An 18111-nucleotide genomic window follows, 5' to 3' on the forward strand; every position below is an offset into this window, starting at 1 on the left:
TTGGTTTCTAGCAGTGCAGGACAAGCTGCTGTTTGTAAAGTTAATCACAAATTAAATAATAATTTGGTTATTAGACTGTAAACAAATAAAACAGACGCAGTTCATCTTTCAAAGTCATATTTAATTTGAAAGCTAAATATTTAGTTTACAGGTAGTTAGTGTGGTTGCCATTTATTTAATAGTTAGCTGCAAGCTAACTAAATATTTAGGCTGAAAGTTTGATGTGTATGAATGAATGAATAAAATGGTGAAAATCTGACTGAAAGATTAATCACATCTGTTTTATGACAGGCCAAAATGTTCATGTTTGAAAGTCCAAACGGACGGACAGAAATGACCATATAAGGAAGAAGACAGAGGATCAGAAAAGTTTATTTCCTTTTTATTCAGTAACATCACATAGAAATTCTTACTTGTAAATTCAAAAACGTTTTTAAAATCAAACTCAGCCATAACTACAGGAGACAAGTTAATTTTCAGGAATATTAAGACAAGAAGTTGAAACAGTAAGGCACCGATGCCGCCGAGGGCAAAGGTCGTTCCCACAGAAACAAGAAACAACGAGGGCAGAGCAGCGATTAGATCTAAACGAAGCAGCGGAACCAGAGGAACCGGATCACTAACGGGTCCACAACACCGGCACTGTCTCCTTGACGACCGGTCTCTGTTTATTTCCTGAAACCACTGAGTCAGAGCTGCAGTTCACCAGCAGGAGACGCTGCTCAGACAGCAGGCCCACCGACTGACAGAACCAGCTAAGAACACAGACTGGACCCAGAACCAGTGGGACCTCCACCAGAACCGGAACCAGAACCTTCAGCTAGTTTCCTCTGCAGGGCCGATGGCGCTCCTGATACCAGCTAGAACCCTCCACTGACCTGAATCAGAACCAGACCGGGTCCAAACCAGAACGTTCCTCCTGGAAGTACACCCCCTCCTGGTAAAAACTTTACCAGCTTGTAGAAACTCGCAGCAGATTCAGAACCACCATCAAAGGAGAAACCAAACAGAACCACATTAGCCTATAGATCCTAGCATAGCTGATCACTGGAAATCTTTCAAGATGGCTGCCGTTAACAAGCCTTTTAAACCAGTTTTTGACCATTTTTGATATGTTAGCAGATGTTAGTTTGTTGGAGAACTGGGTCAGTGAAGCTAACGTTTGGCTAGCTGAGCCCACCACTGCCAATATCAGAAGCTGATTTCAGTTCTGACAGATTCTCCATTTTTCTGGAGGATATTTTTCAAAATCCACCAGAAAAATCTAACAGAAGATAAAGAAAGTATATATATGTTGGAGCTTGTGGCGGCCATCTTGTTTCTAGTGAAGAGGCTTTCTCCTTCAACCCAAACAGGTTAAAGAGTTATGACCTTTAGTCTTCACCAGCTACCAGGAGTTTCTCTGAGTAATGCCCCATCTGATGTTGGAATACATTTGCGGAGATGTACTTTCTTTCCATGTTTTGTCAATGAGTTTATTATATTTGGCATAAAACTGTAAATATTTGTGTCATCCAGCAGTTTGGAGGCAAAGCAGCTGAGGGGAAGTTCTGAGGAGCTTCAGTTAGCAAACATGAGGAACCAACCAGCTGGACTCCAACCCGTCTGAAAGGCTCTGCTGCTCTGCTCACCTCGTTTAGTACAAAAATACATTAGAAACAATCACTGAGAGGCAGAAGCCAGACAATCAGAAACATCGCAATAAGTCAGAAGTATTCACAGCCTGCTGTTCTCACACACACACACCCACACCCACACACACACACACACACACACTCTGTAAACTCAACACAGGCACAGGAAAGACTTTTCTCTTGGCTGTTAATGAAAACCTGCAGACCATCTGCAGAACCAATCAGCTTCATGTGTGGGACTGAAACTCCTCCCACTAAGGCTGGGCGTGGCTTCAGTAGCCCCTCCCACTATGGGTGTGGTTTTGCTATCTGTGCTCCATGTTGATGGGCGGGGCCTGTGCTCTGGGGGCGGGGCCATCTCAGGTAAGGCAGTAGCTCCTGTGCTTCCAGCACCTGGGCAGGTGTAGGACAGGTGTGGGCGGGGCTTAACCGAGTTGTTCTCTGGCGGCTCAGCAACATTTGCTTCATATTTATCTTCCTCATACCTAAATTTTGTGTTTATGTCCTTAATTATCTGAATGTGAAATCTGGATAAAATGTAAGTTATTAATAAGTTGGTAATATTATATAATTACTGAGGAACATGTTATTGAGGAATTAACCCTTTATAAACATGTTATTACAAACTGTTACTATAACCTAGTTACAATTATACAACAATTATTTACTTAATAGTTGAACAGAAGAAGCTGTTGAAAGATATAACAGATATGTATGTAATCAATGCTCTTGAATAATTACTTATTGTGTAAATATGACTGTGTTTCTGTGATGATAGATTATTAACATGAATATTTAGAAAATAAGCTAAAACTAGTTAACGTCTCATTAGAAGCTGTTGCTACTAGTTACATTATAATAATAATTATATAATATTACCAAACTGTTTACATTGTTGCCATTAAACAGTGTAATAACAGGTTATTACAATGTAATAAATATGTTATTACATTTAAATTTTTGCTGCTAAGCAGATTCCCTCTATGGCATTTCATTGGATTATTGATTATATAGCATTGAATTTATATATCAATATATTACTTGTATTTAGCCAGATGCCTGAGCTGAACCTGAACCTGAACCTGAACCAGAACCCGAGAGAACCTCTGGGTCAGACAGAATCAGCATTAATCCTAAATGTGTTTGGATTTGACCTGGATCCTCACGGGGAGAAATGTCAGTTCCAGTAGCTCCAGTAGCTCATTAAACTGGTTTTCCAGTTACTGTAGAAAGTCAATCAGAACCAACTGAACCATCATGATGTCATCAATACCACTAATATGATGAACCAGAGGAGCCGATCCAGCCAGTTGATGCTAGCGGCCAGCAGCTAGACTCTGGTCCTTCCCTGCCGTTACCATGACAACAAACCAGTAGACAGGATGGACAACATGATGGACAATATAACAGACATCAGGACGACCCCCGACCCCCGTTAGGACTCCAGCAGGCTGTGCCAGCGGCAGACCTGCCGTCCTTTGGCCTCCTTCATGTGCGTCCAATGGCTGAGCTCGTCTTCCCCGGAGCTGTTGAGGCCCAGGGAGATCCAGCCAATCAGCTCCTTCCTCTTCATGCTGCGCTTGTTGTAGACGGACAGGATGAGGGTGACGTCGGACAGCTGGAACAGCGCCACCTGGAACACGAAGGTCTCCTTGTAGGTGGGGTTGGGCTGTCCCCGGCAGACGGACGTCTTACACTTGGACATCTCATGACCCATGGAGTTCAGCAGTGACAGCTTCACCAGCGTGTCTAGACAGGAAGCAGGAAGCAGGAAGCAGGTTACAGGAAGTACAGGAGGAGAGACGAAGCGCAGCGGCAGGTTCTGATAGAACCAGAACCAGAACCAGTCAACTAAGCTGTTTTCTAAACGCTTTGCTCCCTCCATCCTGTCACCAGGTTATGACCTCGAGGTCGCCGTTTCCTCCTGATCAAAGCACAGCTGTAGCGCTGCATTCTTCCTGTTGCTAAGCAACCGCTGCACATAAACCTGGAGACGCTGACGACAGTAAACGATCAAAACATCCAATTTTCTCAGAAGACGAGCAGCTCTGTGACTTTAACTGATGCAGGAAGAGCCTGAGGAGCTGCTGGGCCCTGACATTCACACAGTCAGCCTGGCGGGGCGCTAACGCTCTACACGCAGTCAGCCTGGCGGGGCGCTAACGCTCTACACGCAGTCAGCCTGGCGGGGCGCTAACGCTCTACACGCAGTCAGCTAGTCTCAGATAAGCTAGTTAATGCAATCTAGGCTAGGCTAGGCTAGGCTAAGTTAAGGAAACACACACCACTACTTCAGACACTGACCTTTAGGAACCATTTTATACCTTTATGACTCAAAGGTCAAAGCTTACGGTCAACATATAAAATCATTTTCCGCTGAAAATATTGAGGATCTAAATTGAAATAAATGTGAGAAGAAGCTGAGGAAGCACAAATAAAAACTTCATAAAACATCTGCAGAAGCAGCGACCTGTCCAGTGACCCCACCTCTCGCCCTTTGACCTTACGCACCAGCCGTAATCCTGCTGTATTGCTGCAGTAATATGTCCAGGCACATCCTGCTGCATAGTGCGTATTGTGCTGCACTTTGTGCTGCTGTCTGATAGACATGGACTGAAAGCTGCTTTCCAGCTTTCAATCACACACTGACTTCGCTCTCTTTCCGTGAAAGCAGAGAGGAAAAGATCCACGACTCGTCCCTGAACAGCTGAATGCGCTTGGCGTCTGAGAGGGTCAGCAGAGCGGCTGGCTCCTTTCCGCTGTTCACACCACAGAAAGGAGGTGTGAAAACGCGCCGCGTCTCGCTTCCCCACTCGGAGAGTCAGAGCCAATCAGAGATCAGCGAGGATCAAAACGTTTCAGGCACCAGATGGGACTTTTCTGACCGGAGGAGCTTTTCAGGATGACACAAGAAAACCTGACAGCCAGTTATGAGCTGGTAAGACCCACAAACAGGAGGGCAGAGAGTGTGTGCAGGTGTGTGTGTGTGTGTGTGTGTGTGTGTGTGTGTGTGTGTGGGTGGGTGTGTGTGTGGGGGTGTGTGTGTGTGTGCACAGAAAGATGGGACATCAGTTTGTTCTGGTAAGTGAACATCCTCATCAGAAACTAGTATTAAAATATATACATATTTATTTGCTTTTTCATTTTAAATATATTGAAAATTACGTGTTTGTATTTTATGAAAATATTTTTCATGTTTAAAATAACTAGAAAGTTTCAAGACAGAACCAAACAGAACTGTAAAAACTCAAAGCTGAATCTTCAATATTTCACATAATTAAAATGGACTCAAGTTCTTTTAAAAATGGTAGTTTTTATATTAATCTAGTCAAAAATGTGATATAAGTAATAAACTAATTATTTCATGTATACTATGAAAAAGCTGAAATCAATATTTCCAGACTGAGTGGGAATCCTGGAACCGGATTGACTGGAATGAAAAAGTGAGAAACGGTTGAAGACAATCAGGCAGAAACGGAGGGAGGGATTCATATTCATATTCATATTCATATTCATGCATGAACGAACGAACAAACACAACGAGCAAAACGTCTTCATGGATGAGATCCTGACACCTCCAGCTCCAATCACATACTTCAGGTTTTACCTTTATTTTGGATTATCAATATTCTTATCAATATACAATTAGACAAATTAAGACAAGTAATTTGTCTTAATTAAGGACAGAAATAAAAATTAAGATAAACTAAAGACAAATTAAGCTAAGCTAAGGTAGGCTAACAGTTTGTATTTTATTGATAATGCGCTTCTTTTCTGCTTCTTGGTTCTAACTAATAATTTATTTAAAGCAAATCAAATAAATATAAAAAAGCTCTATAGGAATCATTTTGTTGAACAGAAAATATTTCATTTGTCAATCAAACTGTTATTTTTAGTCATTTCATAGATTAATGTAAATATCTCAGGATAGAAATGAGTTTTGGTGCAGAATAAAGAAACGTAAAAACACAACACTGGTTCATCTTTAATATGTTTGAAACTGAAGCTTTAGGTAGAAACTAATATTTCTATTTCTAGTTTTAGTCAGTTTAGTTCTTTGTGAAAGACAAAGAGCCAATTCCCATCCAACTGCAAGCAGTTTTGTGAAAATATGATGAAAAGATTTCAGTGAAATGTCTGAACTGCATCCATGAAGGCGCAGAAAGGCTGAGTGGGTCGGCGCAGACTCACCTCTGATTATATAAACCTGTCCCCCTACCAAGTGTTTGAGACAACAGAACAGCCCGTCTGACAACAGGGGTTGGACAGCAGTAAGAAAAAACAGCGACCAAGATGTCAAAAGCCAGTAGGGACAGAATATCAGGAGCAGGACGACATTCAGAGAAGGAAGGTAAGGAAAGAAAATCGGGTCAAATATCAAGAACAATGCACAAGGTTCACTACATAATTTGGGATTTCATAAAAATCCTTCATTTTGGCTGGAAGAGACGAAACTGGCAGAAATTCACAAATAAACCCCAAATGATATCCACTGAAAAATCAAGATGGTGGCTAATTTTCAAGATGGTTGTCAAGAAAATAGTGTTTTTGCACTACATTTGACAACATTTAACAGATAAAACTTTTCTAATCATACATAATTGGACCTATAGAAATCATATTTACTGATAATCTTGTGATTTTTCAACATGGCCGCGTCATAGAAAAGACAGTTTTACACCAAAAACCACCAGTCAGATGAATGTGTTGGTGTCAAATCACAGCTACTTATTTGATCCATAGAAATCTTCTTTTCTTGATTTTGTGCTTTTTCTGGTGGACATTTTCAAAATGGCTGCCACGGTTGTAAAGGAGAACAAATGTTTGAACTAAAATCAGCAGCAGTGCTGGACAAAGCTAACCAACCTAACAACCACTAACTAGCTAAACAAGAATCTTAGCTCTGCTAATGTCACTAAACACATAGCTGACGCTAACTCTAAACCGCTAAGCCCATTAAAAGAATTAGCGGAAGCTAACGCTAACCATTAAGACGACTATTTCTCAGTCTCTCGTGTTCATCTCCTGCCAGATGACGACAGCTGTGAGACTTAAAACGAAATAAAAATAAAAATGGAACAGTCAAGTATACTCATGCTTTGAGTGAGTTTAGCATATTTTGAATATCAAATATAATGCAAAGTGTTAAACCCTTTAGAAACTTATATTCCCATTATAGTTAGAAATGTTTCAGCTAATGATGAGATGAATAATCTTGTTTGCCAGTGAGACCAGGAGAACAAGATGCAGCTGCTCAGAATGTTCTAGCAGGCTAGGAACCGGGGCGCAGAGGGGAACGTGTCCCCCCAATATTGGAGATCGTGGCATTGTCCCACCCAATAATTTCACCACAGTTGTGAAGAATTTTGAAATCTTCCAGTCACGTGCTTTTATTTTGAAGGCACACCACATCACAGCACTTCCTGCCTCCTCTGAACGGCTCAGAGTGTTTAGGAGGCAGCGGGAGCCAGAAAATGAGCTAAACGGGAGAGTTACCATGAATATGGCCTGTTTATAAAATATTTTTGGTTAAGCCGTTTTAATTCTGGAATTGTCACATGTCCAAACCTTTGCTGCTAACTTTGTCTAAACGTTGGTTACTCTGACCACAATATTTTATTTCATCACAATGAGACTGAAAAATTAACCTTTTTATTATTTAACGTGAGCAACGGCTACACAACACCTGATCATACTGACCACTTAACGTGTGTATTATTTTATATGAATTCTATTCTATTCTATGAATTTTATTATATTATATTAATTATATTATATATATTATATTAATTATTATATTATATTATATTAATAATTATATTATATTATATTATATTAATAATTATATTATATTATATTAATAATTATATTATATTAATAATTATATTATATTATATTAATAATTATATTATATTATGTGCAGGGCTTGAATGATGAAGGAAGGTGAAGAAGCTCTGATGAAATCTTCATTTAGTTTATTGAAATATGTATTAACTAGTTGTAATTTTTAAATAAACTAAACTATTTTATTATGAGAAGGAATATTAGAGGCAGGTGGAGTTTCAGGATGTGAAGATATAAAAATTATATTAATTATAATAGAACAGGTGAGACTGATGTCAGGTTGATTTCTGTCAACGTTTCAATATTTTTTCATTATCTCCACACTATAAGGTTATTGGTTAGGAGACAATAAGAAAAGTGTTTGAGGTTTAAAAATAAATGAGTGAAAGTTTTGCTATCAGAAACGGTTTACACAGTAAATAGAGTTGAGATGTATAATAATGTATCCATCTGAATATTGTTAAGTAGTTTAAATTCTCATTCTGTTTGATAAAGTCATATTATTTTATCTTTAGTTAATTCATATTCTGATGCTGTACATCACTGCAGTGTCTGTTGTGAATCCATGAATCCATGAATCCATGAATCCATGAATCCATGAATCCATGCAGGAGCATCAGGCTGCAGAGGCAGAAACACAATCAGTGGATATTTTAGTTAAATGTTTGTGGCTGAAAAAGATTTAGTGTTTTTATGGCTCATGGTTGGTAAGTTACTGAATGCAGAGCTGGAAAAAGAGACGGAGTTATCAGAGAGGAGCTAAAGGCTTGTTAGATTTTTAGTTATTTTGTAGACCAAACTGTAGGAGCCATTTATCCTTTTCTGTGTTTATCGCCACCAGGGGGCGCATTTCATTTTGAGGTATTTAAGGTCAACGGTGATTCTGTTCAGGTGTTGTTAGTGGGAAGAGGCAACAGTTTTCCACTGTGTTTGGTTTAGGTTTTGATGTCGAATTTACGTGTAACTACATGGAAGTAGCAAACAATGGACATTGTTCTGTACAATAAATGACCTTTTTATAAGTCAAACTAAAGATCGGCATGATAAATCTCTACTGAACGCACGTGAGACCAACGCCTTTCAAGCATAACAACCAGTAGCCTAAAATATAGGATTTTAGGTGCTACACAAACTGTTGCACTGATGTAGAGTCGTTCAAGAACAAAACTTGTTTTTAGATTTTATTTTTGTTGGTCAAACTGCTGGTTTGAGTTGAAAACTGCTGAGTCTTATTTTATGAGCTGTTTTTTTCTTTCCTTAGAAGTTCGTCTCACTGATGGAGGCTGTGAACCTGAACGCCGCTGCACTGTCAACAAACCCAGAAGCAAGCGCTGCAGGGAACTTACTGGGTGGCTTGTTGGCGGCCAGGTTTTTGAAGTGGATGCCTTTGATGATTTCCACGGAGAGGCGGCCGGTGGTGGCGTTGTACACCAGGCCCACCAGGATCTCCGGAGCCGAGGTCTGACTGACGGACTGGAAGGATGAGGCGCTGTCGCTGCATGTCAGGTCAGACAGGCTGACCTGGGACTCCCCGCCCTGAAAACACCACAGCTGACCATCAGGAAACCCCCCCAGTCATCCACCATGGGAAACTAAATGTCGATCATCGGTTTTTAGCGCCGCGTGACGTTCCTCCTCAGGATCTAAACCAGCCTGAAAACTCAGGAGTTCCTACATAGTAACCAACAAAACCCAACATGAACCAGCCTCTGAGAACAACCGAACCAGACTTTCTAGAGAAACGGGCCGGAGTCGGACTACAGCGGACCGGATTGTTTCATTGAAACTGGAGTCTGTTGAACCAGAGATCTTGGATCAATGGAACCAACTGTATAAATACAGGTGAAGTAAAGAGCAGTTAATGAAAGCAGGGCGTGGGGGTGGGGGTGTGCGGTGGTGAGTCTTACCGGGAGACTGCAGCATGGATCCAGGATGACCGGCACAGACATTTTGCCCTGCAGGTTGAGCTTGGTGAGGTAGAAGACCTTTTCTCCGAACACCTTCTCCTTCTTCATGCGTCGGATGCTGTAGAGGCGGAAGCGGACGGCATAGTTGCCGATCATGTCCGTCTCCACGTGGCTGAAGCGGAAGGTCTCGGTGAAGACGGGGCCGGGCCCTCGCTGGACGCCCGTCTTGGCCCTCTGCTTCTTGGTGGGCAGCAGCACCAGGTGCACCTGCCAGGAGAAGTTCCCTGTGCGTTTGATGGAGGGCAGGTCGGTCACCGCCATGATGGTCACGGTCAGCTGCTGCTCCTCCGAGTCGTAGTCAAACACCACATCCAGGGTGCCGTACTTGGCGAGGGCATCGGGTTCGTAGCCTTTTGGGAAGCGTGCGGCTGACCCGCGGGCCGACGTGTCCTAGAGGAGGAGAGGTTCAGGTCCAGAAGGAGCATCAGGCTGTCAGCGGATCAAAGGTCGGCGTTTACCTCAGGGCTGAGGACGGCCGTGCTGTCGCTGGGGGCGTCCTCCTCGTAGCCTTTGTTCAGGTAGCCTTCGCTCTCCTGGCCGTCGCTGCCCTCGCTCAGGCACTTGCCAAAGGACAGGTGAGGGCTGCCGCTGGTCTGGGACAGGTCGCACTTGGCATCGCCCAGGTCCGACAGTGTGCAGGACATCCTGGGAGAGCCGTTCTCGTCCTGGTAGGGAGGCGGCTGGAGTTCGTCCAGCGGCGGCGTTCTCCTCATCCTCTGGATGCAGTTGGCTGGTTGGGGAGAGTTTGGTGGTCTCAGGTACGACAGCTTTACCTCTAAACACCAACAGATCTGACAGCACATTCTCCCAGGACCTTTCACACAACCGCCCTGCACATTTTAACCAAACTATTAGAGTGGTGCAAAAAGGAAACGGGAACTAGGCGCGTTTCTGTGTTTCCATCTGCTGGTTTGGAGAGACTCGACAAGGCGACGCAGAGTGTGATGTCATCAGATGTTGACGCTATGCATGTCTGTGGTAAACAGGAAGTAGAGGCTGCCAGCTAGCATGGAGCAGAGAGACTGCTTCCTCCCAGCTGGAGGTCTGGAGTTTGGTTCCTCTGGTCAGGCTCAGACCACCAGCAGATGGTAGTTCGCTATGTCAGAACTTATTCAGTTAACATCTTTTTGAATTTCTTAGCGCTTGAACACTTTTTCTGAAAAGCCAAAAACCGCCTCAAGCGAGTGTAAAAACATTTCTGCGACATTGAGGAAGTTATTTTGAATTTTGCCATTTTCATCAGTCATTTCTAATGCAATGCTTCAAAATGTGCATCAAATTTTTTTTGATGGAAAATCAGCTGCTAGCTGCATTTCCATATATCATCAAATTGAGCAAATAAGAATTACAAAAATAAATTCTTAATGGAAACACGCCAATGTGTAAAAAAACCCTCATATTTTTCAATAAAAAGTTTTTGAAGTTTTTGAAGTTTTGGCGCTGCGCTACGGCTCCTGAGAGCATTTTAATACACTTCCGGGTCGGTTTGCTGCATTCTCAGCAGGTGAGGCGGCGTTCCCGGTGCAGTCCTGAGAAGTGATGCTCCGAGTGTTAAGTTGATGACACAAAGTAAGTTATGGCATTTAGCGTGCTTCTTTAAAATCCTAGATTCAGTTTGTTATTTGTGTAAACTGCAGGAGGGCGGGGACTCAGAGAACCTGCTCAGCCTCCGTAGGTTTACCTGCATCTGTCATTGCTGAGTTATTGCAGCAGATATAGTGATGAAGGCAGGCGCTGCCAGCTGCTGCCATTGTGTAGGGATTTTATCTGCCACATGATGGCGCCACAGAGCCTCTTCTGTTAGTCTGTTGGTGGTTTTTCTGCCTAATGATGTAACCTTTACGTGAACTGAGTTATTTGTGTATGTTGTGGATTTACATGCACATGTGGATGGCTGAGTTTATTTCTTATTAGATATTTTTGTTTGAGTTTGTATTAGTTGAACCTCTATTGCTGTAATATATTAGCCTAAAGGCAATTTATTTGTTATTACAGACTGTTGGCAACTCTGAGCATCAAGACAAATAAACCAGCTCACAGCTACAGTTAAGGTTTCGATCTCATGTCCTCCTTCCTGTATCCTGACCGAGACGCCATCTTGTTTGCTGTAAATACCTAATTAACACCAGTGTTCACGACTTAATGACTTATTGTTATTGAACAAGTTTATTCATGCATCAACTTAACTGCATTCCTTATTGAATAGCAAAATTGCAATCACAACATTTAAATTTTTTACATTAGCAGACAGTTTCTGAATCCTGTATGCTGCATCTGGACTCAGTATGTTACTTTCCTAATAGTCAATAATCAGCTGACATCCTGCGAATTAAATTTCAATGTTCTGTGACGGATATGAGAGATACTAACTTAATTCTTAAATATTTAGCTTCTTTGCTAAACTTTTCGCAAAGAAGCTAAATATTTATGTAACCCATGTTATTTTAGCGAATATGAATTATAGCTTGTAATACACCGTATTGCCGATAGGTGGCAGTAAATGGCTTCAAAGTAGCCTAAAGCTACAGTGATATGCTACAGAATATGGGCTAGAACAGTTTTCCCCAACCACCGGGCCGCGGACCGGTACCGGTCCGTGGACCAATTGGTACCGGGCCGCGCAATAAATAATTAAATATTTCCTTTTTGTGTATTATTTGAGTCTAGAGGATCTTTTATTTTGAAAATTTTTTAACCGGATTCTCTCGGTTCCGTCTTGCCGCCAACATGGAGCCACAAGCAGCAAAATGAGTCAGAAACGGATCAGATTGTTTGGAAAGTTTCTTTGTGAAGGGAAAAGGCCCAGAGAAGAGACAGGAGGATGGATTTATCCCGGCAGGTGATTCCCACAGTCCAAGCTCTGCATGATATGGTGACCGGATGTTAATGAGGCAATGAAGCTTCAAGCTGCTTCTCCACTAGAGACCAAGAACCCTGAGCATCAGCAACACTTCCGGTCTCATTGTCTCTCGTCTCTCCCAGATGGACCGTCTGGTTGCAGAGAAACAAGCTCAGGGCTCCATTAGTCGTTATCCTGAGTTAAAGTTTTCACCAAAGTAAAATGTTCGTTTTTGTGGCGCATCTGTATCTTATTTTGAAGGGATATTAAACGTTACCATAGCGACCAGAGTCAGAGAGCGTTAGGGCAGTGGAGAGACGAGAGGAGGAGTAGAGCTTGTGAGTTTTAGGTCTGGTTCACACCATTTAAGGATTGTGGGCCGATTTTCCAGACCTCTGTGACCACAGAGCCGATAAAAGTCCAACAGGTTCGGTCGGTTCGTGAATCCAGCAGCAACACACCACAGAACCGATTCCAGGAGAAAATCCAGTAAAACCCCAACAAACCAAACATGAATTTAGAATAATCAAACAGGATGATGATGTAGAAGCAGCAGTGATAGTTTGTGGCTCATTTTAAATGATTAAAGACAAAACAAAAACAAAAGGCGTTTGATAAAAGACGGGAGCAGCTGCTCTATGGACCTTACCAAGCTCCGCCCACAACCGACCCACGTGACCGCAAGTCTCACAAACAAAGCCTGGCGGCGCTTTGTTTCTATGTAAACATGACTGATTAGTGCATCATTTCTACCGGATTTTCACAATATGTCAGCTGCTACATGGACAGAGGAACTAACAAGTTCATGTCATCCTTGTTGGATGAGATCAAGGTGTTTGAGCCTCGCGACGCCTCCAACATTGAGCGTCACAGCAAAACGGTTTTGCTCCATGAGGAAAACGGCAGATCCACACACCCTCTACATCAGGGGACCCAAACTTTATGAGACCAAGATCTACTTTTTCTCTCACCAGCCGGCTGAGATCTACCTCATGACACGAAGACATAAAAATTGTAAATTAAACTCTATTGACTTATTTTATATATCCTTCAGTTATAGCAGAAATATTAAAGTGATAGAAAACCTGATGCAGTTTCTTCCTCAGTGAGACTCTGTCACTGGGAGCAGGTTACTGGTTTCTCAGTCACAAGCTGGTTGCAAACCTGAGGCCAGCAGGTGTCAGTCAGTTATGGTAGATCTGAACTTTGACCTCAATATGAGAAGCTACAGACTGATAGGAGGAACCAAAGAGCTCTGTAAAGGTAAAGGCAAATCTTCTGAAGTTGGGATATAATTCATTTAATTTCACATAATTATCGCGGTAGAAGCCATTTGTTTGTTAACATTTTATGAAATATATTTGTTCTATTTGATGTTTGTTGTGTTTGTGAATGACATAAACTCACAAACGAACGAGGTAATTAGTCCAACGTTTAGAAACTACAGCGGCTGTAATGAGCCACAGCAAAGGGAAACAAAGGTAAAATAACCTGAACAGGTGATCAACTCAAAACCACTCCTACCTTTTTACTCTCTCTCTCTTTGTAGTTTATGCACACCTGTTACCGTGGCAACCAAGACGAGCAAAGATTAGTTAAAAACATAACATTCAGTCCGTTACGATATCAAGTTTCCAGGCTTGATATTTATTTATCGATTATTAATCAGCGCTTCCCTGAACACAGCGATGGTTGACTGACTAGCTGTACTTGGTGCTAACGTGGCTAACAGAGTAACAGTTTAGTCCAAAGCCTTTTCTGCTAAAATAAAATCTTTAGTGTATGTCAGATACAGACACATTGGATATTGATCTGTTTAGCTAACGTCAGACTGTGTAGCAGGCAGGCTTCAAGGTGTAGAAGTTGTATCAGTTCTGCCTTTATGCTGTTCTTAGCTAACGGGAAGCTAAGTGTGTTTGTGAGACGGCCAGGTAGAATGGGCATCAGCCAATGAAAAGCGGCCTCTGTGGTAAGGTCCATGGACCAACTTATGGGATGTATTGATGATTTTAATGATGACAAAATGTAATATTTATTTCTGGTTTCTCAATTGGTGACTATGTGTTGTTTTTATGACTTGATTTTTGTTTTCAATTCAATTCAAATGTAAAGACTTGAATTGAATTGTACATTAAACATATTTTTGTGTTTTTATTATTTAAAGCCCTTTAATCTGACATTTTGTTGCTGAAATGTGCAAAACAAATAAACTTGATTGATTGATAGAATATTAAAGAGCAGCTTGTATTTAGATGTGTCCATACATGCAAATAGGAATAAAATTGTATTCAAAAAGCACATTTCTATGTTTACATCCAAATTTTAAAGATTTTTACAGTGATATGCTGCAGTATATTCATTAGAAAATGGTCAAGTATTTAAAATAATCTCTCATATGCCAAACAGTCCATGTGACATTTTTTATATTTGGATCAAAATTCAAGGTCAAAATCAAGATACATCTTTGGTATTATTGTTCCATTTATTGCCACATTAAGATACTTTCCTGTCAAATATGATTTTTAAAAGTATTCGACACTGGGACAGTCAGGTTATTTGTCATCCTCACACATAAAGAATCGCTTCGTTTTGTTCGGCCTCCCCGTCTCGCTCTCTCTCAGCCGTATGTGTGGCAGGTGGATTTCCTGTCTTTGTAATTAGAACCAAATCAGGTTAAACTGCGTTTCTTCCCTCGCCATCGTCCATCCATCCATCCATCTTCTTCCGCTTATCCGAGGTCGGGTCGCGGGGGTAGCAGCTTCAGAAGGGAGGCCCAGACTTCCCTCTCCCCAGCCACTTCTTCTAGCTCCTCCGGGGGAATCCCGAGGCGTTCCCAGGCCAGCCGAGAGACATAGTCCCTCCAGCGTGTCCTGGGTCTTCCCCGGGGCCTCCTCCCGGTGGGACGTGCCCGGAACGCCTCACCAGGGAGGCGTCTAGGAGGCATCCTGACCAGATGCCCGAGCCACCTCAACTGGCTCCTCTCGATGTGAAGGAGCAGCGGCTCTACTCTGAGTCCCTCCCGGATGACTGAGCTTCTCACCCTATCTCTAAGGGAGAGCCCAGCCACCCTACGGAGAAAACCCATTTCGGCCGCTTGTATCCGCGATCTCGTTCTTTCGGTCATGACCCAAAGCTCATGACCATAGATGAGGGTGGGAACGTAGATCGACCGGTAAATCGAGAGCTTCGCTTTTTGGCTCAGCTCTCTCTTCACCACGACGGACCGGTACAGCGCCCGCTTGACAGCAGACGCTGCGCCAATCCGCCTGTCGATCTCCCGCTCCCTTCTTCCCCCATTCGTGAACAAGATCCCGAGATACTTAAACTCCTCCACTTGGGGCAGGACACCCCCCCTGACCCGGAGAAGGCACTCTACCCTTTTCCGGCTCAAGACCATGGCCTCGGATTTGGAGGCACTGATCCTCATCCCGGCCGCGTCACACTCGGCTGCGAACCGCTCCAGCGAGAGCTGCAGATCACGATCTGATGAAGCCAAAAGGACCACATCGTCTGCAAAAAGCAGAGATGAGATCCTAAGGCCACCAAATCGGATCCCCTCAACACCTTGGCTGCGCCTAGAAATTCTGTCCATGAAAGTGATGAACAGAATCGGTGACAAAGGGCAGCCCTGGCGGAGTCCAACTCTCACCGGAAACGAGCCCGACTTACTGCCGGCAATGCGGACCAGACTCTGACACCGGTCATACAGGGACCTGACAGCCCGTATCAAAGGGCCCGGTACCCCATACTCCCGGAGAACCCCCCACAGGGCTCCCCGAGGGACACGGTCGAACGCCTTCTCCAGGTCCACAAAACACATGTAGACTGGTTGGGCGAACTCCCATGCACCCTCCAGGACCCTGCCGAGGGTGTAGAGCTGGTCCAGCGTTCCACAACCAGGACGAAAACCACACTGCTCTTCCTGAATCCGAGGTTCGACTATCCGACGGACCCTCCTCTCCAGGACCCCTGAATAGACCTTGCCAGGGAGGCTTAAGAGTGTGACCCCTCTATAATTGGAGCACACCCTCCGGTCCCCCTTTTTGAACAGGGGGACCACCACCCCAGTCTGCCAATCCAGGGGAACTGCCCCCGATGTCCATGCGACATTGCAGAGTCGCGTCAACCAACACAACCCTACAACATCCAGAGCCTTAAGGAACTCCGGGCGGATCTCATCCACCCCCGGGGCCCTGCCACCGAGGAGCTTTTTAACCACCTCGGCGACCTCGTCCCCAGAGATTGGAGAGCCCAACCCAGAGTCCCCAGGCTCCGCTTCCTCAGTGGAAGGCATGTTGGTGGGATTGAGGAGGTCTTCGAAGTACTCTGCCCACCGGCCCACAACGTCCCGAGTAGAGGTCAGCAGCACACCATCCCCACTATAAACAGTGTTGGTGCTGCACCGCTTCCCCCCCCTGAGACGCCGGATGGTGGACCAGAATCGCCTCGAAGCCGTACGGAAGTCTTTCTCCATGGCCTCTCCAAACTCCTCCCACGCCCGGGTTTTTGCCTCAGCAACCGCCCGAGCCGCATGCCGCTTCACCTGCCGGTACCCATCAGCTGCTTCCGGAGTCCCACAGGCCAAAAAGGCCCGATAGGACTCCTTCTTCAGCCTGACGGCATCCCTCACCGAAGGTGTCCACCAGCGGGTTCGAGGGTTGCCGCCGCGACAGGCACCGACAACCTTGCGGCCACAGCTCCGATCGGCCGCCTCGACAATGGAGGCACGGAACACGGTCCACTCAGACTCCATGTCCCCCACCTCCCCCGGGACGTGTTCGAAGTTTTGCCGGAGATGGGAGTTAAAGCTCCGTCTCACAGGGGATTCCGCCAGACGTTCCCAGCAGACCCTCACAACACGTTTGGGCCTGCCAGGTCTGACCGGCTTTCGCCCCCACCACCGGAGCCAACTCACCACCAGGTAGTGGTCAGTGGACAGCTCCGCACCTCTCTTCACCCGAGTGTCCAAGACATACGGCCGCAGATCCGATGAAACGATGACAAAGTCGATCATCGAACTGCGGCCTAGGGTGTCCTGGTGCCAAGTGCACATATGGACACCCTTATGCTTGAACATGGTGTTCGTTATGGACAATCCATGGCGAGCACAGAAGTCCAGCAACAGAACACCGCTCGAGTTCAGGTCGGGCGGGCCGTTCCTCCCAACCACGCCCCTCCAGGTCTCACTGTCATTGCCCACGTGAGCGTTGAAGTCCCCCAGCAGAACAAGGGAGTCCCCAGGAGGAGCACTCTCCAGTACCCCCTCTAAGGACTCCAAAAAGGGTGGGTAATCTGAACTGTCGTTCGGCCCGTAAGCACAAACGACAGTCAGAACCCGTCCCCCCACCCGTAGGCGGAGGGATGCTACCCTCTCGTTCACCGGGGTAAACCCCAACGTACAGGCGCCGAGATGGGGAGCAACAAGTATGCCCACTCCTGCCCGACGCCTCTCACCTTGGGCAACTCCAGAGTGGAAGTATGTCCAGCCCCTCTCAAGGAGGCTGGTTCCAGAACCAGAGCCGTGCGTCGAGGTGAGACCGACTATTTCTAGCCGGAACCTCTCGACCTCACGCACTAGCTCCGGCTCCTTCCCCACCAGAGAGGTGACATTCCACGTCCCAAGAGCCAGTTTCTGCAACCGAGGATCGGACCGCCAGGGTCCCCTCCCTCTGCTGCCACCCATCCCACACTGCACCCGACCCCTTTGGCCCCTCCCACGGGTGGTGGGCCCATGGGAGGGGGGGCCCATGTTTCCTCTTCGGGCTGAGCCCGGCCGGGCTCCATGGGTAAAAGCCCGGCCACCAGACGCTCGCCATCGTGCCCCCCC

General features: G+C 44.9%; 1 protein-coding gene across 6 annotated transcripts in view; it reads right to left on the reverse strand.

Moving 5' to 3' along the window:
* Positions 1–100: 100 nt before the first annotated feature.
* LOC116725334 (synaptotagmin-14-like) overlaps positions 101–18111 on the reverse strand; it is a 38388-nt gene continuing 20377 nt past the window's right edge. For 2 of the 6 annotated variants that reach the window (XM_032571298.1, XM_032571297.1), the window contains exons 5-9: positions 9904–10175; positions 9386–9835; positions 8825–9014; positions 5826–5903; positions 101–3383 (exon numbers count right to left, since the gene is read on the reverse strand). In XM_032571298.1, coding sequence (XP_032427189.1) covers positions 3070–3383; positions 5826–5903; positions 8825–9014; positions 9386–9835; positions 9904–10175 — 1304 coding nt within the window. In that variant the 3' untranslated portion in view covers positions 101–3069. The remainder of the gene's footprint in view (positions 3384–5825; positions 5904–8824; positions 9015–9385; positions 9836–9903; positions 10176–18111) is intronic. The other 4 variants (XM_032571300.1, XM_032571299.1, XM_032571302.1 and 1 more) reach the window with 4 other exon arrangements.

Source organism: Xiphophorus hellerii, chromosome 9 (genome assembly GCF_003331165.1).
Source record: "Xiphophorus hellerii strain 12219 chromosome 9, Xiphophorus_hellerii-4.1, whole genome shotgun sequence".
NCBI classification, from domain to species: domain Eukaryota; kingdom Metazoa; phylum Chordata; class Actinopteri; order Cyprinodontiformes; family Poeciliidae; genus Xiphophorus; species Xiphophorus hellerii.